General features: G+C 33.4%; 1 protein-coding gene across 1 annotated transcript in view; it reads right to left on the reverse strand.

Annotated features, from left to right (window-relative positions):
- The window catches only part of LOC132759294 (segment polarity protein dishevelled homolog DVL-3-like), a 71,264-nt gene that overhangs the window by 33,628 nt on the left and 12,771 nt on the right, over positions 1–24,865 (reverse strand). The window contains exons 5-11 of the mRNA XM_060751046.1: positions 9,198–9,294; positions 8,686–8,760; positions 8,008–8,096; positions 7,152–7,280; positions 6,518–6,738; positions 5,486–5,635; positions 4,441–4,590 (exon numbers count right to left, since the gene is read on the reverse strand). Of these exons, the coding sequence (XP_060607029.1) occupies positions 4,441–4,590; positions 5,486–5,635; positions 6,518–6,738; positions 7,152–7,280; positions 8,008–8,096; positions 8,686–8,760; positions 9,198–9,294 (911 nt within the window). The remainder of the gene's footprint in view (positions 1–4,440; positions 4,591–5,485; positions 5,636–6,517; positions 6,739–7,151; positions 7,281–8,007; positions 8,097–8,685; positions 8,761–9,197; positions 9,295–24,865) is intronic.

The raw sequence follows: 24,865 nt of genomic DNA on the forward strand, positions 1-24,865 counted from the left end.
TTCAATTCTCATTCAACATTTCAAAAACACTACATCAACAAGATCAATGGCACTAAGTAAGTTATGTCTTTTAACATACATTTTGTATTGAAACCTTTTAACTCCATTTCAATGTGTCATTGTCCATCACTTATATATGGCAAAGATCATCCCCTACATGACCAATGACAGGTAATAGATTTCACCCTATTAATCAAGTTTAAATCACATGTAGGTCAAAAATGAAAGATGATGCGAAAAAAAGTAAAGCTTTGCACATGGAAGATTTTTTTTTTGTTTCATTGTATTGTTATAAACATTTCAATTTGCTTGTTTTACTGGAATTGAAGTCTTAATTAAAGGGAGATAATATCTGTTAATCATGTGTTTCAGTCTGAGTTTGAATATTCATGCCTTGCATACCGTCCCATGGACAGCAACCAAGATTAATTTGTCATGGAAAGAAATGTCATTTCCTTTGTTTCTTCATCTTTTACAAAAGCATAATGAAAAAACAACTTCATTTCTAATGCCGAAATTACTTCATTCTCAGAATGGCAGAATGCAGTTTCCTTCTAAATGACATAATTTTGGAACACGCCCCTCATCTGGCCCACGCCAGGTGAAATTTAATTTCCAGCATATGTAAAACTAATGAAAACGCCAAAGGCAATCTGATATGCAAAAGAAAAATTATATGATAGTTTTCAAGCTAATTATGAATTCCTCTCATAATATGATTTCAGGAATGGGCTTTTGACTTCAAGGGATATAGCTTAACAGCTCAAATTAAAGGTCATATAGTCTTTTCAGTTCCACCAACAGAGCTTTGTGCATTATTTCTGAAACAAGCAGTCATCCAAGTTGAACCAAAGAATCCAACGCATCTCTAAGGACTCAAACCAACATTAGTTCAGGACCATTAACTTGTGGTTAATGGCCTTATTAATCACTCGGCCAAGAACCAAGCTATAAAGCACTAGCTACAAAAACCTACCCTTTACTTTCTTATTTTTATTTAAATATGTGTGTTTGAAAAAAATGGACTGAAAGTTATTCACCTGAATCACATACAAATCAAGGAAATTTGATGATCTCACAACATACACCAGTCCAGACTGGTGTAAGTTAAAATGTCAATAATGTTTAGCTTCGAACTTCAGGTAAATGTCAACCTATAGCATGACAATCACTACAATTGTTCCTTGTTAATCAGTAGCCAATTAAAACAAACAATTATTTGTTTATTTTACAGTCTCACTAGCTTTTACGAGGGTATCAAATTTTGTTGATTTGCAATTTTCATTGCCTGACAAACAAATAAAAATTTTAATACTGCATGTTCAAGGAGACACTGTTTTTGCTGTGCATAAATATAAATATGGAAGACTTTCTCGCCCTCTCTCCACTTATTATTAATATGAATGACTTTCCCAGCCTCTTAACACTAAGTAGCTTTTTTCCAAAACAATGCATGACTATTATATAAGCTGCTGATTAATGACGTGTTGTATAACTGTTGTAAGAACACATATATGACTATTGTCAAAACACATCTATGACTGTTGTCAGAACATATATGACTGTTGTCAGAACACATATATGACTGTTGTCAAAACACATATATGACTGTTGTCAGAACATATATGACTGTTGTCAGAACACATATATGACTGTTGTCAAAACACATCTATGACTGTTGTCAGAACATATATGACTGTTGTCAGAACACATATATGACTGTTGTCAAAACACATATATGACTGTTGTCAGAACATATATGACTGTTGTTAGAACCCATATATGATTCTTGTCAGAACACATATGACTGTTGTCAGAACACATATATGACTGTTGTCAGAACACATATATATGACTGTTGTCACATAAGTAACTGTTGTCACAATCATTCATTATTATTGTTGCCTCAAAACACATGACTGTTGTCAGAACACATATGTAACTGTTGTCAGACTGTTGTAACAAAACACCAAGGTGCAGATGTACTGATTCAGATGTAAACAAATCTTTATACATGTATCAAGATGATCCTTACTTAGACCAGAAACATCAGACCAGAACTACCACTTTGACCTTTTGCCCTTGGTAATGAAGGTAACAATTAATGAGTCAGAAGGTAATTAAACTGTGTATGACTTTTTTATGCTGACAGCTATAATAACTTCCTTATGCCAACAGTAAAGAAGGCTCTATACTTAAGTATATAGCATTTTGATCACAAAATGAACAATGGACCATTCCAAATGCAATGCTGGACAAGTCCATTTAACAAATTTTGTGGAGTACAGGACTTGTATCTTAAAGTTACAGGGACTGGCACTGTTAAGAATGAAACAGTGTTGCACCACATTTCTGACAATGTAATAAGTTGCACAAGAGGAAAATGGCATTGCGTCACATTTTTGCACAAGAGGAAAATGGCAATGCGCCACATTTCTGCACACGAGGAAAATGGCAATGTGCCACATTTCTGCACAAGAGGAAAATGGCATTGCGTCACATTTTTGCACAGAGGAAAATGGCAATGCGCCACATTTCTGCACAAGAGGAAAATGGCAATGCGCCACATTTCTGCACAAGAGGAAAATGGCAATGCGCCACAATTCTGCACAAGAGGAAAATGGCAATGCGCCACATTTCTGCACAAGAGGAAAATGGCAATGCGCCACATTTCTGCACAAGAGGAAAATGGCAATGCGCCACAATTCTGCACAAGAGGAAAATGGCAATGCGTCACATTTTTGCACAAGAGGAAAATGGCAATGCGCCACAATTCTGCACAAGAGGAAAATGGCAATGCGCTACATTTCTGCACAAGAGGAAAATGCCATTTGACCATTTTTCAGACCATATAGTAAATAGCACACAAGAAGAATGGCATACAGACATATGTTACAAAACAATTTTTTCTCACAACCAGGAAATACCATTGCTACATCATAGTATAAGTAATATCACATTTCAGCATCAATTATCACTATATGACGTATGTAGAAAACCTGACTTAACATTACTATAGTCCTGACAAGACAATCTCTTAAATCGGGGACACTACTCACAAACCCATCACTCCTCTGACAGCTGTGAATGTAGATTTACATACCTACTTAACATGTGTGACATTCAGTTTTATCATCTGAATTCATAAGAAAAATTTTGTTGAGTGCAGAACTTTTTTGGTTTATAGACAACAACAAAAAAGCCTAGTGACCTTTCGGAGATTTGGGTTTTTTGCATGAAATAGAAGCTGAACACTAAGGCATTTTACAAGTTGACAAAGCTGTTGAATATTGAGTCTTTCCTAACTTTTTAGGATATTAAACCTTGAACCTTTTTCTCACTAAACCACTCACTTTGTAAGGCATATATTACTGTTAATGGGAAAAACATTTACATGAGTGCATTATCATCTTGTCAAGAAAGTAATGTTTAAAAAGTTTTGTTACATTTTCCTAAATTTCATTCAAGACAGTTGTTTCAAAGACTAGAATTGTGTACAGAGTATAGGGATGAATGAAACTCACACATTTCATTGTTTCATCAGTCTACTGACAGCTTAATTGAAGGCCAAAAATGCACCCTTCCACAATAGTAAGTGCATAAAAATCTTAGTCCCACCCATTCTGTGAAATGAACTTATCAAATTTTGATTAATTTGTCAAAATGAAAATCAAAATTTTCAAACAGTCAATATTATAGTCAGGTGATGAGACTTCCTGGTACAACAGTACAGCTTAAGTCTTAATAAGTAGAATAGTCCTTTCATTATCACATTTAGTGCACAAAAAAGGTTTTATCATTGTTTGACACTAACATACACCATCAAAGGTCACTGGGTTAATTAAACCTTGCTCTGTCCTAATTCTATCAAATGTCTCCCATTTATCATCATCAATTCTAAAATAAAAAACAAATGGCCATCAGGAAATAATTAAGAAAACTTATCTGTATTTGTACAAAGAAAGTTAATCAAGAGAGACAAATGACATTTTTAATCAAAGGGAGGTAACAGCTTTAGTAATTCAATGTAAACATGATATTGAAATGTTAACATTATCAAAGGGAGATTACTATACTTTTTTATCAAAGGGAGGTAATGGCATTAGTTATTTAATGTTTACAAGAATGCAACATTGTCATTATCAAAGGGAGGTAACTTCTTTAGAAATTCACTGTTTCAAAAGGCAATGCTGCCATTTTAAATAGTTTGACCAATGGGAAGTTAACTACATTAGTAAGACTTGTAGCAAATCAATAAAGCACATGTTTACCTTGATAGCTCCCAATAGGTGTTCAAGAAATATCACCGTAAAACATTAAAATATCGCCTTCATCAAGTCCTTATTAAAGTCTTCATTCTATCATTTTTTACTGCCCACCATACTGTTACATTTAGCACAGCATACAGCAACCAAATCAACATACAAAACCAATACCTACCTCCGCTTAAATCACCAAACACATAATAGCACTGTTCCGAAAATGTAATTTTATTCACAGTGTGTCGAATAAAACCAGCTTTTAATAAATTACACGCATATTTTCGAGCGTCCCTCCTATCTGCAAAACCTTCCACATGTGTAAACAACCCTTCATAAAACAACCCCGGGAAATTTAAAAAATTAGATCCCTCGCATAATTCAGGAATTCTTTCCGTTTTTACTATTAAATTTTTTTATTTTCCTATGAATTTTGAAAATTTAAATAGTATTACTCCTATTAATATTTACAACATCAGATATTACATTTTACTCAATTACATTTGAAATTAGCTAAGCTATTAATTTTTACTCCTTTGAATAACATGTTAACTCAGCTATTACTTTTTACTGTTTTGGATTATAAATAAAGTTAGCTTTTACTTTTTATCCTTTGAGTTATTATCTTCCTTTGAGATATTATCTTCCTTTGAGTTATTATCTTATGTGAAGAGGATGTTAAATGAATGACTTTCTTATCAATAGTAATAACAATTTCAATATTAGAAGTTTTGTTCTTTTAATACTGAAATTTCCAAGACTTCCTAATTCAAAACGGGGCAAGTTCATTTCACATTGTCAGGTTGGTTAGGTTTTATATTTCATATGTGTAACAAATGATTTCTATATCTAAAATTGTAAAAACATAAACAGTATTGCTTTTGGCATATGAATGTTTATATAACCTATGAATGCATTTAGTATTAAAGTTATACATGTACATAACATAAGAATGGATTTTGTATGACAAACTGATATGTCATCTACCCATGATTGCTTTTGGCAATGTTGTAAATAACCTATGAAAGCATTTGGTAAACAAATATGTATATAATATGAGATTTTGGTATGAAAATGTTATATTTAACACATTTAGCATAGCCAATAGATGCATTCAGTATACAAAACTCACGCAAAACTTATGAGTATATTTGGTATAGAACAGATTTATGAATGCCTTAGGTATATAAATGTTTTATATAACCCGGGATTGGATTTCTTATAGAAAGTAATAGATATGTTACCTATGAATGCATTTGGTATAGTTATTTTGAGCCACATCCTATCTCTAATCTCTAAACCAGAATCTGGTGACGCCATAGCCTTTACCACTGTAGCCATGTCAGTGTTAATGGTCAAATTTAAATCATCAAATCCTGTAATATAAACACATTACTATACACTGTGATGACAAAGGGAAGTAACTAGGTATTATTTCTTATGTCCAAGGGAGGTAAGCATAATAATTGGACAATACAGTGAAGTCGAAAGACTCAACTTTGGTAAAAATTCAACACAGTCATGTAAATATCAATTAATTATGAATAAAACTTAAATTGGAATCTTTTAAACATTGCAATAATCTTTATGTTTCTAATTCAGTGCCTTTTTGCAGATATTTCATTAAACAACACATAATTCTAACTGTCTGCAGACTCTATGTTGTCAATTTGCAAACCACACAAATTTGAAAATTTAATTGTACATTATGCTTTTATGTTTGGTTTGGTTTTAAGTCACTCTTACCCTGTCATGGTCATATGGTCATTTTCCAGCTTTACTGGTAGAATGAGACCTTATGTCCCAGACAGAATTGGTTGCAACTTCAAACAACTGACCCCCACACTGCTTTGGGTTCGAATCCCATCAGGGACTTTGGATTCTTCATGCTAATTTTATGCAGATTGGTGGTTCTACTTAAGTGTGCATCCGAGTCTGAAATAATGCATGAAGCAGCAAGTCAGATTTCCCTCCAATAGTAAAGCTGAAAACTTGCTATGTGACCTTTATATCTTTGGTGCGACTTAAAATCCACCAAAACAAAACAGTGAAATTTCAGACAAAAGCAAGTGATCGTGTAAAACCAACAATCTTCCATAAGTAAGCTGCATACAGGATACACACATCCAATAATCTGCTTTAGCCTTGAAAAGTGTAACAAAATGTATGACAGACATAGTTACGTAACTTGTATTTGGATTCCGGTACTGAACTAGGTATTAATGAACTAATATGTATGACTGACTGCAATAACTTACGTTCAGATTCTGGTATTGAACTGGATATTGATGAACTAGTTGATGTCATATTACTCAATGAGGGACTAGGTACACCGCGACTTAGGTACTCTTGTTTTAATGCCGTTGTGTGAGCGACCCATGCTGATGGATCTATAGGTCGTACTGGCTCCTGGCGGGGCACAGTAAAATAACCTTTTGGATTTGGGTCCCAGCATTTGGCAACTACTAAAGTTATGGGCCTAAAATGAAAAATTGATTAATTTTTTTATAGTAACTAATAACATTCAATATTTATATAAAAAATATCATATTCCAAAGATGGTGATGACCTTGTAATAAAGATTAGGAAAAAATTGAAATTCACCTTACAGTTTACAATTAACTTTACTTTCATGGAAACATCATTTGAAGTAGTATAACTTTTAACTTAATTGATATTGTTTTATCAAAGAAAGACAACTCTCAGCAGATTATTTATTACTATATTTTACAAACATCCAAGTAACAAAAAAAATTCTTAAATCAAAGAGAGACAACTCTTGACAAATAACTAATAATATATTTACAAACCAACAACATTACAAGAATTTAGATATAGCAAAAACCACACAGTATCAAAGAGAGACAACTCTGCCAAGGACAAGTTACATACCCAGGTTTTTGAACAGCTTCTCTGAGTGTTCGTACAGCATCATCGTTACTCATATTTTCAAAACTAACACCATTCACCTCCAATATCATATCTCCTGGTTCTACTCTTCCATCCTGGGCTACAGCACCACTTTAAATATGAAATATAACACTTATAAATTATATTTCATTCTTGCTTATTATTATTGTTTCCATATTATTTGGATGGGTTGCTTGGTTTTAAGGCACTCATACACCATAGTTTTCATCATCGGTTAAAATGATGTTATAATAGATTGTTTATTCAGCCTGTAGATTAAAATAGCCCCCTTGAACATTGGCCATATTTGTTGTTTTCTTTGGTACATCTTTTGCCTCAGATGGAAATGAAAACCCTGCCATACACTGTGTAAATGACTTCCCACCTCTATTGCTTCAGCCGTTTAATGAATTATTTCAGTCACATGCAGGGACATGAGTTTTTACCTGCATAGCTCCCTTAGGAGGACTTTGTATGTTTTAACCATTAAATCAAACTCATAGTTTTGAGGTGCAAATGATTTTATGTCAGCCACTGTAACCGGTAGGTCAATTGGAGGCTGAATCTTAACATTATCCTTATCACTTCATTTCAAATTTATTTTGACATTCTTTCAAAGGCCTTCTTCAGACTTTCATACAAATTCTATTTTCATTCCCCTTCTTTTGTATCTGGCATAGATGATAATGTCATGCGATCAGATACAACACTCTTCAACAATAAATTGATTACTGCCAACACTCTAATGCATTGACAAAGAACGGTTCCTAATACAAAGCAAGATAACTCCATTCTATTATCAAGAAATTATTCAGGACTTTAAAGACTCGTAACATACCCTTTCATAATTGACCCCACATAGATCCCTCCATCTCCTCCTTTGTTACTTTGACCTACAATACTGATTCCGAGAAAATTCACCGTGTCTGAAAGATAGAAACAACCCCAACTATACTCATTTGTTCAAAAACACCAATAGATTTTAAAATTTTTAAAAAAGCAAACCTTACAAATAATGAAAAATTGTCTATTTTTAAAGGGAAAAGCACTGCAAGATTGTAAATTTATAAAAAAACCCCTTTATAAAAAACTTGCATTCAAACTCTCGATCACTTTTAAAAATGAAAATTTAATTTTTATAAAATAAGGAAAAAAGTGGGGTATCTGTGATTTAATAAATTTTTCCCCAAAAATTTATTATTATATTTAATGAATATCCTGCAAACATAAATCAACATCATAGATAGAAGAAAATAAATCAATCTGACTCTTTCAGAAGACTGGAGCACTGACTCAAAGTCAAAAACCCTGACCATTTGCCAATTAATTGAGCTAACAACAGTATAGAGCCTGGTCAGACAGCATGGAAAGTACCAAAACATACGGTCCGCCCAAACTCTATAAATGCCGGAAATGGAAATTTACACTCAGACCTTTTTGGGAAAGGGGTTAAAAAACCCGACAATTTTTGAGATCTTTTTTTTATCATTTTAAAAATTCCCGAGTTATATTTTCCCATATTTTTAAAGGGGAAATGGGTTTTAATGTTAAGAGACATGGTAGAATCTGTTATACTGGAAAATGATGATGCCTGAAATAGCAACAAAAATACAACATATATTAAATAACGAAAATATTGTAATTTTTCCAATGTTAAACTGAACCGCTCACAATTTCCATACAATAAATATAGATACTCAAATGCATCAGTGGTAAAAGTAATGGAAGAAACTAGACAGGTGTCCAAAGGACCCCAACATTCTGTTGTATTGTCAGTAAAACAAACCTGTTCCGGTCAAAAGCGGACAGCAGTATGGATAGACAAGGGCAAATCTATATGCCTCCCTACAAAGGGCCATAGAAACAATATCTATTACAAATTAAAGAAATACTTCTCAAATGTGTTGTTAAATAAGCAGAGTAAGTATCACCACTAACAAAATTTGTTCAAAACATCAAAATGGTTTTACACTATGCACTATAAAATGAAGCAATAAAGCTGAAATTTGTTGGAATACATGTACATACGCGACTAATGGGTGGCAACCTATGCTTCCGTCGTCGTTTCCGATGGCGACCATATTTTGTTGAAGATCTAGTAGTTGTGTCTGTGACAGTTGAGAACCTGTAAGTAAATAAATATATATATAAAATATCTTCTAAAACATTTTGTTAACTGCCAATCTATGTTATGATAAGGTAATATGCCTATACTGGTAAAGGACCCTCTACCAGGTGCATCTCTGCATATCATTCCTGGCACAAAGGGCACTTGGGTAAGTTTACCAAACACTCGATCAATTAACTTGATAGATTCCTAACATGAAAGAATAAAATATCTCAAGTTGCATTCAAGCCCACAAATGTGACATGATGTGAGTGACCAAACCACCTAAACCACCTAACGACTGGCTCCCTCTTAAATCATTAAATGATGAAAAACAGATTTAAGAAATCTTATTTTTTAAATTTTCACTATATTGAATATTCTAACACGACCGGCATTTTTCCCTATTGAACATAGAAGAACCAAAAGTGTGTGTTATTATGCTATAAAATCACTGTTTGACGTTCTATATTTAGACATGTGACGTAATCATTATACACGTGACGAAACCACTAAAAATGTGACGCGTTGACAATAAGTACGGACACAAATCAGGCGCAATTTAGCTAATTATCATGTATGGCAGCATTTATTTGTTGATGTTGTGTTAGAATCGAAATAATATATCCAAATCGGTGATTTTATTGCTTGATAACATCACTGTTTGTCGTTCGGATGCGCATCATTATATCACTCGGGCTACGCCCTCGTGATATAATTCTCCGCATACGAACTCCAAACAGTGATGTTATTGAGCAATAAAATCACAGTTTGGGATATATTATTTCTTAAATATTTTGAGCCAATTTTTTTAGAAGTGTTTTTTTTTTTTGTGTCCGGTTATAAACTCTTAAAAGTTCCTTACTGGCCAATTACCTGAACTAACTTTTGTTTCTTATTGCTTTTTGGCAATTAGTACAGTTACAGTGATTTTGTTTAAAAGTGAAAACACTGCTTTTACATTTTGCTACTTCTTTTATGACAAATTATTTTACTTTCAGTGCTTATTTCTTCAGGTGATAAGCATCTAACATGCTCTTAAACGTTTACATAAACATTATATAACTCATATCTGCCATTTCCAAGGAAGGTAAAAAAAATGTTTTGTTTCCGAGACATAATGTGCCTTTTAAATGATACAAAACAAATTATACTAAAATCAATTTAAATCTTTATAAAGAGAGCAATCTGATTCTTTTATTTAAATTAAAAACACACTGACAAGGAAAATTTATTCAAGTGAAATATGTGAATCAACCAGTGCCTCTTACACAAGCAATAATACTTTAACATTTCCAATAATACCAGAAAGGTGAACACAGTTGATCATTTTATTACTTCAGGAGGTTACATAGCCATGTACACAAAATATTTTCAGAATATTTGGCAACAAGTAAATGCATTAACGCCAAGAGCCTAACAATAAAAGCTGTAAGTAGCACTTAAAATGTCACGGTTACGTAAAACTGTGAAACACCATTGTTACGTAAAACACCATTGTTTTCCAATCAACTTCAATCTATTCTTAGAAATAATTCAAAATTCTGGCAAAACCATTTTTAAACAAGGTTCTTTAGTTAAGTCTGCATTTATCAAAGTTTGAATATCAATTAAGAAATCATGTTGCTTTTTTTAATCACTGCCGAGTCTGTTTCCAGGAACTAACCAGTACAGGTGTCAAAAGAGGAAACATGGTTGTGACACAAACATGACTAAAAACCAATAAACCTTTGTTAAAAATTGCAGACATTATAAATAACTTCCCTGCAACCACTTCCATTTTCTTTGAAGACCTTAATCTTAAAATTCTGTCAAATGAATTTTTTTAAAAAGAGAACTATTAAATTTTAAAATGAAACGTTTTGACTGGTTTACAATGACCAACTAACCAATCTAAAGACAGAAATTTGAGATGGGAAAAAAACAACAACTTCAGCCCTTAGTTTCAAAAGGTCTATGTTCTGAAGTATTTTTTGCTTCTTTTTTTGTTAAATATCTGAAGGAAATTTCCCTTTAAAAAGAGTATTCCTAGTAGTTTCTGTACTAAGTACATACCTGTGCAACCAACAGTAAGTAAAGCCAGCAGTCTTACTAATGACTGTTACATTTTAGATTTATACTATTATACGAGTAACACCATAAAATTATGGACAGCTTCAAATTTAGAGCAGAGTTTGTCCATGAACTTTTAACTTGCTGGAAATGAAAGTGACAAGCCTTTGACCAGTTCAGTCATGCAGTCCAAACTCCATCCAGACTCTATACTGATGGTTGCCCTATTTTTGTCTTTTGAAACTGAAATCCCTTACATGCACTTTTGAATGTTCAAGCTTGACAAATCCATTACATGACTTAGTAAGTTAAGAGCTCATGAGAGGGTTAAATATATATTTATTTCAATACATCATCACATCTGCATAGTTCTTAGTTCTAAAATACAGAAAAGCTATATACAGGTGGTGCCCTGTTTCTAAATTTCAAATAACACTGTAGCCTCGATAACTCGCTCTTCACTATAACGCTAATCTCAGTAGAGCGCTCATAGACCTTGGCTCCAAAAAAAAAAAAAAAAAAAAAAAACTTCCAAAAAAAAAAATTTTTTTTTTTTAAGTAGACTTAAATTTATAGCGCGCTATAACGCTTGCTCAATTTGACTGTCAAGTACAATAAACAATTGTTATCAGGACATTTATGAGCGCCAAAGGTGTGAAAAACATGCCTAGGTAAGCGTTTATTTGCTCTTTTGTTGTTTTACCTGTCGTCAAATTGTTTCCAAAATCTCAAATTCATATCATAACTGTGAAATTGGCAACCGGTGGTGAGTATAAAAAACTAAAATTCACACACATATCTTTGACATGTAAACCTCGCTGAATTAAATAACCCACAAGCCCAAAATCAATTTAAAATCCTGCGCTGTAAATAGAGAGGCCATGACAGGAAGTAATTGGCGTCTGATTTACTAAGGGACACAACTAAAGCTGGACTGTAAATTACAGTTTAGCTTTAGTTGTGTCCCCTAGTTGATCAAACGTCATTACAGTAATGGCTGTTAGTGTTTACACTACATTAATGATTCAAAAGTTTTTCGTTTCTTTTAAATATAATTAGTATTATTGTGAATATAATACATGTTTACATCATTGAATGGCTTTAGAAAAAGATAATGTCGATATTCATTGAACAGTAAGTAAAAAAAAATCAGCGTTATATATAATATGTGATGGGTAGGGTAATGCGGTAATTTCGCAATGAGCGTTCTAATGAGAGCCTTGTTAGAACACGGTGGTGAGACATTGGACCCCAACGTGAGCGTTTTAATGAGGCTGAAGTGTATAAATATTGTTACAGTGAGAATAATTCACACCTGTACAGGAGGGAAAGAAAATAACGAAAACCGAAACAGCATAATATTATATCTCATATATCTATAATCTCTAATAATACCAAAATCATTCTCTGTGGTTTTCTAACATATTACATCCTACAATTCACTGCTGTTCTATTTTTATCCATTAATTTTCTTATTCATAGAAAGGGATTTCGACATATACTCAATTGCATCATCAGAAGGAAGTTCTAGAGGTAAAGTGTGGTTGCCATGGCAACAGATTGCTTTTAAGCCCCTCTGAATATACACAATAATTTTTCAAAAACCCAGACTTCCTAGAAATACATTTCAAGTGGAATATGGTTAGGCAAAAAATAATCCTTTTGAAGTTACAAATTTTGTTTTCTTTCTTGACATAAATTTGTTATAAAGTGTGAGTGATATATTTGAAAATTGACAAAATTTAGTCTTATTATTATTAAATGAAAATTTTGTTTAAAATCAAGCAGGCATTTATATAGACTGATAGTGGAGCAGTTACCAAGTGGTCATGCTCTCTGCCTCTCAACCCAAGGATTGTGGAATTCGAGCCCTACTTGAGTAACAACCATGTTCCTGCATATGACATCAGGATCTGAGGTTATAAAGAAATTTTCTAGCTCAGACTCAGATCTTAAGTATTTGATTGGTCAGAAACCAACATAAAATGTACACTGACCAATGAAAATACCCAGATTTAAAACAGAGCTCAGAAAATGGTTGTATAACCTTGAGATCAGTGCTGGTTAATTCCAGAAAGCAGACTTTAGTTGGTTCATAGAAGCTGCAGCTTTTACTTCACAATCAAGCTTATGGTCGATTATGTGCCTGAAATGAGTTTACTTTGATGATTCTCAAAAACTTTTATTCTTGCAAGGTGTCCTGCTAGAGTTTCAAAAAAGTTATACATTGGCCAATTTTCTGTACCACATTTCCCTTTTGTTTTACTTTTTGATATTTAGTAAAATTGTATGGAAGTCAAAACATTAATTTGTTTACATTTTGCTACTGTAATTTTTTGCAATTTATTTCACATCCAGCGCTATATTTTTCAGGTAATTCAGCATCTTACATATTCTAAAATGTTATAAATCTCATGTTTGACCATTCTAAAGAATGAATTTTTTTATTCATTCCTGACGCATAATGTGCCTTTAAAATAAATCATGTTCAACAATGCTGACATAGCTTACATTATTATTTGATTGTAATTAAAGCTTCAGAGGGTTTTAAAAAAAACATAATAATGTTGCAGTTAATCCTCTACTTCATATGAGCCGTGTCATGACAAAACCAACATAATGGGTTTGCGACCAGCATGGATCCAGACCAGCCTGCGCATCCGCATCAGTTTCTTTACTTGTTATAGGGTCTGTAAGCGAACAGCATGGATCCTGATCAGACTGCGCGGATGCGCAGGCTGGTCTGGATCCATGCTGGTCGCAAACCCATTATGTTGGTTTTGTCGTGACACGGCTCATATAGCTTGTGGTTTGAAGGAGGGTTCTCTCAATGACCACAAATCACAGTATATTCTCATATTATATGATTTAACACTAGACAAATCTCTATGTACTTTCACTTAACAAGTACGGCTTTACACTTTAATGATCTGTCAATGCCACAGTCTTAATGTTTCACAGGATTTATCCTCTGTTTTTCACTAACAAGGTATCTTCCCATCTGATATTTCATATGTTTATGTGTAATGTTCAGTTTGCCTTTTTTTTCTAGTTTTTACGCCAACTTAACACATGTTTAAGTCATATCTAGACAGTAAGTCCAAATTACCAGCTTCCATGGTTAACTGACCAGTAATTAAGTGAAGGACTACTGATCCCACATGATTTCTGAATCAGGGGGTGAAAAACAAATTGAATGACCATAAAATTCAATCTTAGAGATCAATCAAAGAACTTTCAGCTTGCCCAAGGATGAAACCTTTACATTACAAATCAAAAGCCCAATCTCCGAGATTAACCATCACAGAGAACTTTCAACTTGCCCACAGGATGAGCCTAATTACAAAAGGTTCTCCTTAATGAGCGTAACGGGACAGTTAACTTTTTTTAATATATGCTAACATAATTATACCTTATTTTTTCAAAATTGCAATACATGCCTCTTTTTTTCCTCCTATCACTTAATTTCTTCTTAAAAAATTTCCTATGATTATTATCTTTATTGATAAGATCATTTTTGTAATCTGAAATTTTTCTTCTGTTCAGCAAAAAGAAATGTATATATATTTTTTACCTGTTCACTCCATATTTTATTGAACTTTGTAGAAAATGAATTTGCAATGAAAATAAGAATCATTTCTGTCTAATGTAGTTTAGATGATAACTCATCCTTATCTAAAATCTATCCTTTGGCATGGTCATTGCTAAAATGGGAGTTAGGGGATGTACCAGACCATACATAGTTTATATCACAGTATCAAATATTTAAAATGCATACAGCCAAAAGGTTGACTGGTCAACAAATAGTATAGCAATATAGCAAGGATTTGTAATTATCTGGCCTGCCCAGTCTGTTTACATTAAAATCATTTGGAGTTTCAGCCAAGACTCAAAATTAATAAAACATTTCAATTTTTTTTCAGAACTGTCCATTTCCCCATTTTGGGCATATCAAAAAGGAATTTTGAAAATGGGTCAGCAAGCAAAAACTATATTGCTTGGTCAGACTGCACAAATGTGTATATTGGCCTGACTCTGCACTGGTGGCAAAAACATATCACTTTTGGTTCCAGCATGGAAAGGTCTTATTTTAGTTTAGTACTTTACATTCATTTTTCATTTATAACTTTAACATAATTCCAGCTTGATCTTGTGCTATTTATAACAAATATCCATATTTTCCAAAAACCAATAAAAAGATATAATATATATAGGACTGCCAGATAAAGTTCAAGCTCACGATCTTTTAATGAGAGCAACTGTTTTTAGTTTTTTTCTCCTATGCCTCGCATAACTACAACCAAATGCACTTATATTTCAAGCCGAGAATATCATTTTTATGCCAAGCTGAGAGGAAAATATTCGTGTTTAGAATCGTTACATATTATAACAAGAAAAGCATTGATGCAAAGCATCAAAGGGCGACGCCAAATGAATTTGATCCAGGTTTGCACCTAAATACTTAACAAAAGATGTGTACTTTATAGAAGTACCATTTCATGTGACCTGGAGGATAGGCCCAGTTTAAGTTGAAACTTAAACCAAAAAGAAAAGACTCTGTCTTGCCAAGATGCAAAGACAATTTATAGTCAATTAACTAATCTTACTATTTATTTTACCAAATACAAGGATACCTGTCATCATCATATAATCACAGGCACGAGTATCGGACCTGGGAAGAAAAAGTATGACCAGATTGATAAAAAAACTGTGTTCATCTTAAAAGTGTCAAAAACCAAAAAAAAAAAAAATGTAAATAATGACCCCTTTAAAAATATACTATTAACTTAAAGTATATTTTTAAAGGGGGTCATTATTTACTTTTTTTTTTGGTTTGTGACAATTTTAAGATGAACACAAGTTTTTTTTATCAATATTTTTCATATTTTTTCTTCCCATGTCTGATACTTGTGCCTGTGCATATAATAAAGCTTATTGCTTAGGTTGCAGACATGTCATTGACATATATTAGACATAAAAGAGGACCTAAAATGAACATCAGGGGGACACCATAGGTACTCAGAGCAGTAGTAGAAGGAGAACCAGCCACATCAACCAGCTGCTATCAGAGATAAGACTTGAAGCATGTAAGAATGTCATTACATATGACAGATTCTTCAAGTTCCATGAAGAAGAAGAAAAATAACTTCTTCATGTGCAGTATAGTGTGATCAACTGTATCAAATGCTTTGTAGATCTAAAAGTATCACGCAATACTGCCTTTGTCCATTTCAAATAAAGTACAATCTATTAAATGAGAAAAACCACTTCTAAACCCTGACTTAAACTGCCTGACCATGACTCGAACCCATGACTTTCAGAAGACCAACTTAGCTATCCGGCTGGCTACACATTTTCTCTTTAATAATGAAATAGTTCTAAACCACAACATATTTCCCCACTCTATTGGTTTATGTCCTTGAATTTCTGATGTTTACAGAGCATAGTGAATTAAACTCATGGTTATATGCAGTCACTGGATGAGAAATTTTTCAGCTTGACAAGAACTCAAACCTGTGACCCACAGAATAATGTACCGCGGCTGTAAGCGATTGAACTATCTGGGCGCTTACACATTTTCTGGCCTAAATAGTGAACAGTTCTAAACCGTGACAGATATTTAGATTTTTAAATCAACAGATAATTAATTCTTAATTAATAAATAAGAAATAAAAACCTTACATACTCATAGTCTAAATTAAAATAACAATTTATATATTATGTATAATTATTTTTACTAAAAAGGGCTTAGACAGTAAACTATTGGTTGTGCCATTATTTATAACAGGTCAATTTGAAAGTGAACATAACTGTGCTAATACATGTACAATATCTATTTTTTGTACGGATAAAAAACTAACCCCTTTTCTATGATTTTTGTGAAATTTTATGAAGGCTGATTTGTATTTTGCATCAAGGGCACTGGGCGAAAACATGAAAATGCAACAAACACACCACTTTGTGTCTGGCGCCTTGTTACTTTTTTGTACTTTGTTGGTTTTCATGTGGCAAAAATCACCTGCTATTTAATTAAGTGTACAAATTTATTCAAGGGCAAGTAACAATCTACTCTATGAAAAGTTTGTTGTCGGGTTGACTCAGGAGACCTGAAGCTTGGAAATTGAGACCGGTGTCCCTCCATTACAAATAGATAAGACAGAAGCTGTCCCTTTCAATCTATGCACATGTTAGAAAAAAATTAGAATAACCATTCAAAACATGATTTTTTGAGACTTTATCAATTATATTGCTTGATCCAAGTTTCAGGACATTTTCAATCAATACATGTATTATCATTTATAACTTTAAATGAAAGTATCATCCCTTTAATAATAATGACATAACTGTAACTCTTTAAATTCAGAAATATTATAAGTCTCATCATATCAATATACTAAGATATACATGTATGCGCATAACATTAATAATTCCCAGTTTCTATCAAATAAATATGAAATCCTAACATTAATATTGGTACTAATGGATGGAATTCAAAATCTAGTAGAATATATAAACTCTGTTATAGATACTATTATTAGCCAGCTAACACTGGGTATAAACAACTATAACCTGCAGACTGATCAATATATGTATTATCATTAATTAATTTAAATGCAAGTCTCATCCATCATAACTGTAAGTCTTTAAATACAGAAATACACATTATATCCATATACAATGATACATGTGTATGCACATTACATTAATAATTCTCAGGTTCCAAAGGTTAAAAATAAATATAACATCCTATTGACAGGAATTCATAATCTTGTAGAAAGAAAACTATAATGTAGAATGCCTATAGGTATGTACCAACTGAACAAACTAGAAAAATCTGGTCTAGGGTATATAAAGCCAGTAAAAATATATATCAATATTCACTCATCAGGGCCTGTCTGCTTTTGATGACCTTACAACTGGTAAATTTTATAAAAAACAAAAAATAGTAAGTAATACTAAAGATAGAGTAGACAGAAAAGAACAAATAATTTAGTAAACATGAGTTACTTCCCCTTAAAAGACTGAAAACCTGAAACCCAAGAGAACACCCTAAACATTAAAATTACGAAATGCTCAGTCAGTTTTATTAAGCCATGCAAATTAATGGTAAAGTATTCATAAAAAATAGATGACCATGTGACAGCAGTTATTGCAGAAAATCGGATAGCTTTCAACATCCGGATACTGGTACACTTTGTAAAAACAACCATTCTGTGCAACAGATCAACGTAATATGGATAAAATCAATAGGATAATCGTTAACAACAGTCCATTACCTATCCTTATACTCATTTGCAGGTGAACTTTCTTCTTGTAAGAAAATTTTGAAAATATATAAATGAATGAACGAAATGGTTACGGCATCAATGTAGACCACAACGATATTCGAAATCCGGGTTTTAGTATTGTCAATAACTAAGGGACAAGCTGTTAAACTGAGCCTGCAATTTCGTGAAAATAATATCACAATGCACATGCTTTTTATATAAAGTTATTAAATACAAATATAACAACATATTTGTTTACTTGATTTTTACGAATCAAAATAAATCTAATTAACTCAACATGAAACTAACTGCTAATAATAACAGCTCCTTCCATAGGCAAAAATAAAAAGCATTCCATATAAGACGACGCCGCTCACCGGCGTCGCCAATGAGTGTATTCTCCCGGAGTTAATAACTCTGTTGTAATCCCCTTTACTCTATTTATCATAATTTTCCAAGGAAAATCCCCCCATGCACAACAGTTCATACTGACTTTTTGAAAGAGAAATATGTGAAATCATTAGCATAACCTGGTAAGATTATTTCAAATAAATGCCTGTAGAAATTAATGATACAATAATTCTTTTAACAATTGTAAACAATTCTGCATGATTGTTTTCTTTATACTATATGGCTAAGTGTCATAATTCTGACTGAAAACCAAACGACATGTGTTTGATTAAAGGCACACAAAGCCTCAGAAACAAATACAGTCAAACTTGCCATAGCGACTCACTGATTTAAACGACTTCCTGTCGTATACGACCTTATTTTAGACCGCCCAACGTAAATCACTATATAAAGTCACTGAATTAAACGACTCCCTGTCTGACGCGACTAACAACATTAAATTTAGCGTCCCGTTACATTTCTATGACCGAATTAAACGACTTTTTCATTTTCACAAGAATTATGTTTTTCACACTTCTCGCTTTCAATTGACATTTGTCCGTCAAAATTGAGCGCCATAGTCTCGAATGTTTATCACCATTGCAAAAGGTGTTAATTGATAATTACGAAGCTATTAGTCATTATAACTGTCCAAGTTTAAAAATAAATAATCTAATGATTACCTATTTGACCAAACATTAAATTACAACCGTCCGATAACGTGCGGATAGAAACTGATAGAACGTGCGGATAGAAACATGTACAAACATCCGGGCACTTCAGATCATACAAATATGGCTGACAAAGCACGTAAAAAAGAGTTGTCCTGACTCTTGAAGAAAAAATTCAGGCAATCAAAAAGCTTGATGCCGGCACCCCAGTCTACAAAATTGCTGAGGAAATGGCGTCGGCAAAACCCAGATACAGACGCTCCAGAAGCGAAAGGCCGACATTTTGAGTGACTTTGAAAACAACATGCCCAATTCTTCAAAACGTCGTCGTTATCTCATAGGTATTTTTTTTGTTATTCGCTCTCATCGTATTTTTTCACTAAATTGATAGGAAAAATAAAGCAAAGGTTTACATAGAGGATATTTGTTTGTTTGTGTGTAAGATGAAATTTTATTTCATCGAGTGAGCTTTAAAAACAGTATTCTCACGAGTGGCGTAGCCACGAGTGAGAATACTGTTTTTAAAGTTCACGAGATGAAATAAAATTACATCTTACACAACAAACAGACAAATTTTCTTTTTATTTTATGCTTAAAAACAAGTTAAAACGAAATTTCCATAATTTTAACGTTAATATTAAAATCTGTTTCCCCCATTGAGAGCCCCATTTAAACGGAATTTCTCATTTAAAACAAGAAGTCTTGAGCTGAAAAAATAAGTCCGCCAATCAAGGTTAAATGACGGTGATATTTATTCATTTTATTAAAAAAATATGAATGATCGCTTGTTTTAATCATAAAAACTAACAATTCTTGTAGGAGAAAAAGTTCAACCATCCATCCATATTTCTGTTACTTACTGCGAATTTATATTAGACCTGGCTTTCTAAAATGTAAACGGCAGCCATTTTTTAAAGTTGTGTATTTCATGGGAGGAAAATAATTGTGTAAGATTCAGAAGGATATAATTTGGATTTGTTAGTCATACACCTTTTTAAAAGAAAGAAAACTTATTTGAGGATTGTAACAGACAAAAAATAAGTGTTGACAGAAGTGAAAACATTCAGAAAAGGAGCTAGGAAAATGGAAAAATTGGAAGCTTGCTGAAGGAACGCTGGGTTGTTTTAACTTATTTTACGAGTGGTGGCTGACAATGCTTTTCAATTTTTCATAAAGCATACGGCAGTTATTGCTCGTAGGATACTTTAATATGCCCAAATGTCATCAAGAGCCCGTTTTGCATGGGGAAGGAATGTATTTTTCAGACTGTAAAAACGAAACAAAAAAAATTTAGAGACAAAATTTGGTGATTGGAATTTGAAGGAATAGAAGTAAGTTTTCTCTCTGTGTTACTTTTGACATTTAAGTTATTTATCTATTTCAGCTTTGCTATTTCTTTTAACAGCCTGACATTGTCAGAATTGTCGGTAAAAATAAAATTGAGGTACCACATGGGGAAAATCTTAAAAAAGTAGTTTCGTCATTGAAAAAAGTGAAATTATATTTTGATAATTTTCACTGTGAAATTATCAAATATAATTTTCACGGATAAATCAGTAATCCACTGAAAAGCATAAAATAAAAGACAACAATGCCTGTTTATACACTACACCCCCCAAACTTAAACTTAAACTTCTAACTGTCTGAACTTTGCATGTATGAGCAGAAAATTCATTCCTCCTTCTTTTTCCAGGGAATGAAGAAGTCAACGACCTTACATTGGCATGGTGTCGTGATGTAACGGGAAGAAACATCAACCTTACAGGTCCAATGATACAGACAAAAGCAATTGAATTTGCCCAACAGCTGGGAAAGACTGAAATTAAGGCCTTAAATGGTTGGCTTGACTCTTTCAAATTCAGAAACAGTATCATATGGGACCATGAGTGGCGAAAGAGGAGATGTGAATGTTAAAACTGTGGAAGACTGGAAATCAAAATTAAAAACTCTTCTTTTAAAATTTTATATCTATAATACATTGTATTTGTATAATTATGCATGTAAACATTTTTATTTTTAAAAACATTTTAACTACAGTAAAAACTCGCTAATGAGACCAATGAAGGGGCTTAACAAATCTGGTCTTAATAGCGGGTTGGTCTCATTAATGAGTTTGGCCAAACAGAAAACTAGGCAATATATTAAGGGATACCATGTACTGTACACATGCTTAATTCTGGGCTAACCTATTTCAAATGAGGAGATATAAAGCATACACTATTATTTTTTTATTTTCATTTATTTTCTTTTACTTTTTAACATTATAAAATTTTTAAACTTCTTAAGAGGTACAAAATGTATTATGAATGTCTTTAAACACAAACATATTTTTACATTCTTGTTAAAAGAATGACACGACTTACTCTATTAAATCACCATTTTACTACAAAGCACACCGAACAATTAACCTTTAATTATTTTCACAGTTTTCATCGCCGATAACAACTTCAAAAACCTAATCGTATTTGTTTAAAATTATGGAACGAAAGAGATAATGATAGCAGCAACACCTCTAAAAACTTATTGAAAGTTTTCTGTTCAATACTTTGTTGTTTTAATCCCCCAGTTATGACATTAAAGGTGTGAAATTAAGAAATTATCGACAATATTATTGATCATTTCCGGGTTTGATACAAAGTAACCTTGACCTCTGCCGTAAACTGGATGTCGTTAAATGTCGTAAAACTAGGACAACTGTTGTTTACATCACGTGTCAAAAAGATTTCAGCAATATACACGCATGTCAATATCAAGGTGAGAAAGTGCCCGCGGTCGTATTTATGGGTTTCCAAATGTACAGAATTTACGAAATGGGACTGAATTTACTGGTCGCATTACGGAATAACGGGGTGGTCTCAAAATCGGGGTTAGCGACCATTAAAATAAAGAATAAAAAATTCGGGTCTTTAAAAAATCGTTCGTATTAGCGGGTTGGTCTCGAAAACGGGGTGGTCGTAAAGCGGGTTTTTACTGTATAATAAAGTATTTAAATAAAATTATATCTTATATCTTCAACAAACCATATTTAAATACTACATATATGTAACACAAAGAAAACACAATCAAAGAAAAGACAAACAAGTAAAGATAGCATTTTGAAACGACTGATGATTTTTTTGGGGAACCTGGATTAAAAGACTCCCTGTCATATGTGACCTTTTTGATATGGTCCCATAGAAAGTCACATATGACAAGTTTTACTGTAACTTATAACTTCTTTAGAAAGGGCTAGCATGAATTTTTTTGTGTCAATAATGGTTTAATGTGAAATAATATGTCATAAAAGTAGCAAAATGTAAACAAAGTAGTATTTTGACTTCCATACAAAATACTAATTTACTATTGCTGTAAGCAGCAGATGAAAAAGAGCATCATGATTCTGGTAATTGGCAAATGCGTAACATTTTGGATAATATTAAAGTACCCAAAAATCAAATAACTTTTGAGAACTAAAAATAAAAGCATTTCTGAGGGGCCTTTAAAACAAGATATGTTTGTAAAACATGTATGCCCCCTATCAGCAGCCAATTATTCATGTGATAAGGTAATTATGCATGACTTCTGACCCAGTGATCAAACAATTAATAAGGGTTATCAAGTATCTACTGGTCATGACCTTGACCTTTGACCCCTTGACCCAAAACTCAATAGGGGTCATCTACTGATCATGACCAATCACCATATCAAGTTTGAAGTCCCTAGGCCTAAGGGTTCTTTCGTTATTGATCGGGAACTGTTTTTACCTACAAGGTCAATGTGACCTTGACCTTTGACCACTTAACCCCAAAATCAATAGGGGTCATCTGCTGGTCATAACCAATCACCATACCAAGTTTGAAGTTCCTAGGCCTAAGGGTTCTTTTGTTATTGATCGGAAACCGTTTTTACCCAAATGGTCAATGTGACCTTGACCTTTGACCCCTTGACCCCAAAATCGTTAGGGGTCATCTACTGATCATGACCAATCACCATACCAAGTTTGAAGTTCCTAGGCCTAAGGGTTCTTTACTTATTGATCGGAAACCGTTTTTGCTTACAAGGTCAATGTGACCTTGACCTTTGACCCCTTGACCCCAAAATCAATAGGGGTCATCTACTGATCATGACAAATCACCATACCAAGTTTGAAGTTCCTAGGCCTTAAGGTTCTTTAGTTATTGATCGGAAACCGTTTTTACCTACAAGGTCAATGTGACCTTGACCTTTAACCCCTTAACTCCAAAATCAATAGGGGTCATCTACTGATCATGACCAATCACCATATCAAGTTTGAAGTCCCTAGGCCTAAGGGTTCTTTCGTTATTGATCGGAAACCGTTTTTGCTTACAAGGTCAATGTGACCTTGACCTTTGACCCCTTGACCCCAAAATCAATAGGGGTCATCTACTGATCATGACCAATCACCATACCAAGTTTGTAGTCCCTAGGCCTAAGGGTTCTTTCGTTATTGATCGGAAACCGTTTTTACCTACAAGGTCAATGTGACCTTGACCTTTGACCACTTAACCCCAAAATCAATAGGGGTCATCTGCTGGTCATAACCAATCACCATACCAAGTTTGAAGTTCCTAGGCCTAAGGGTTCTTTTGTTATTGATCGGAAACCGTTTTTACCCAAATGGTCAATGTGACCTTGACCTTTGACCCCTTGACCCCAAAATCGTTAGGGGTCATCTACTGATCATGACCAATCACCATACCAAGTTTGAAGTTCCTAGGCCTAAGGGTTCTTTACTTATTGATCGGAAACCGTTTTTGCTTTCAAGGTCAATGTGACCTTGACCTTTGACCCCTTGACCCCAAAATCAATAGGGGTCATCTACTGATCATGACAAATCACCATACCAAGTTTGAAGTTCCTAGGCCTTAAGGTTCTTTAGTTATTGATCGGAAACCGTTTTTGCTTACAAGGTCAATGTGACCTTGACCTTTGACCCCTTGACCCCAAAATCAATAGGGGTCATCTACTGATCATGACAAATCACCATACCAAGTTTGAAGTTCCTAGGCCTTAAGGTTCTTTAGTTATTGATCGGAAACCGTTTTTGCTTACAAGGTCAATGTGACCTTGACCTTTGACCCCTTGACCCCAAAATCAATAGGGGTCATCTACTGATCATGACAAATCACCATACCAAGTTTGAAGTTCCTAGGCCTTAAGGTTCTTTAGTTATTGATCGGAAACCGTTTTTGCTTACAAGGTCAATGT

Source organism: Ruditapes philippinarum, unplaced genomic scaffold (genome assembly GCF_026571515.1).
Source record: "Ruditapes philippinarum isolate M1 unplaced genomic scaffold, ASM2657151v2 ctg995_1_1_1_1, whole genome shotgun sequence".
In the NCBI taxonomy this organism is placed as follows: Eukaryota; Metazoa; Mollusca; class Bivalvia; order Venerida; family Veneridae; genus Ruditapes; species Ruditapes philippinarum.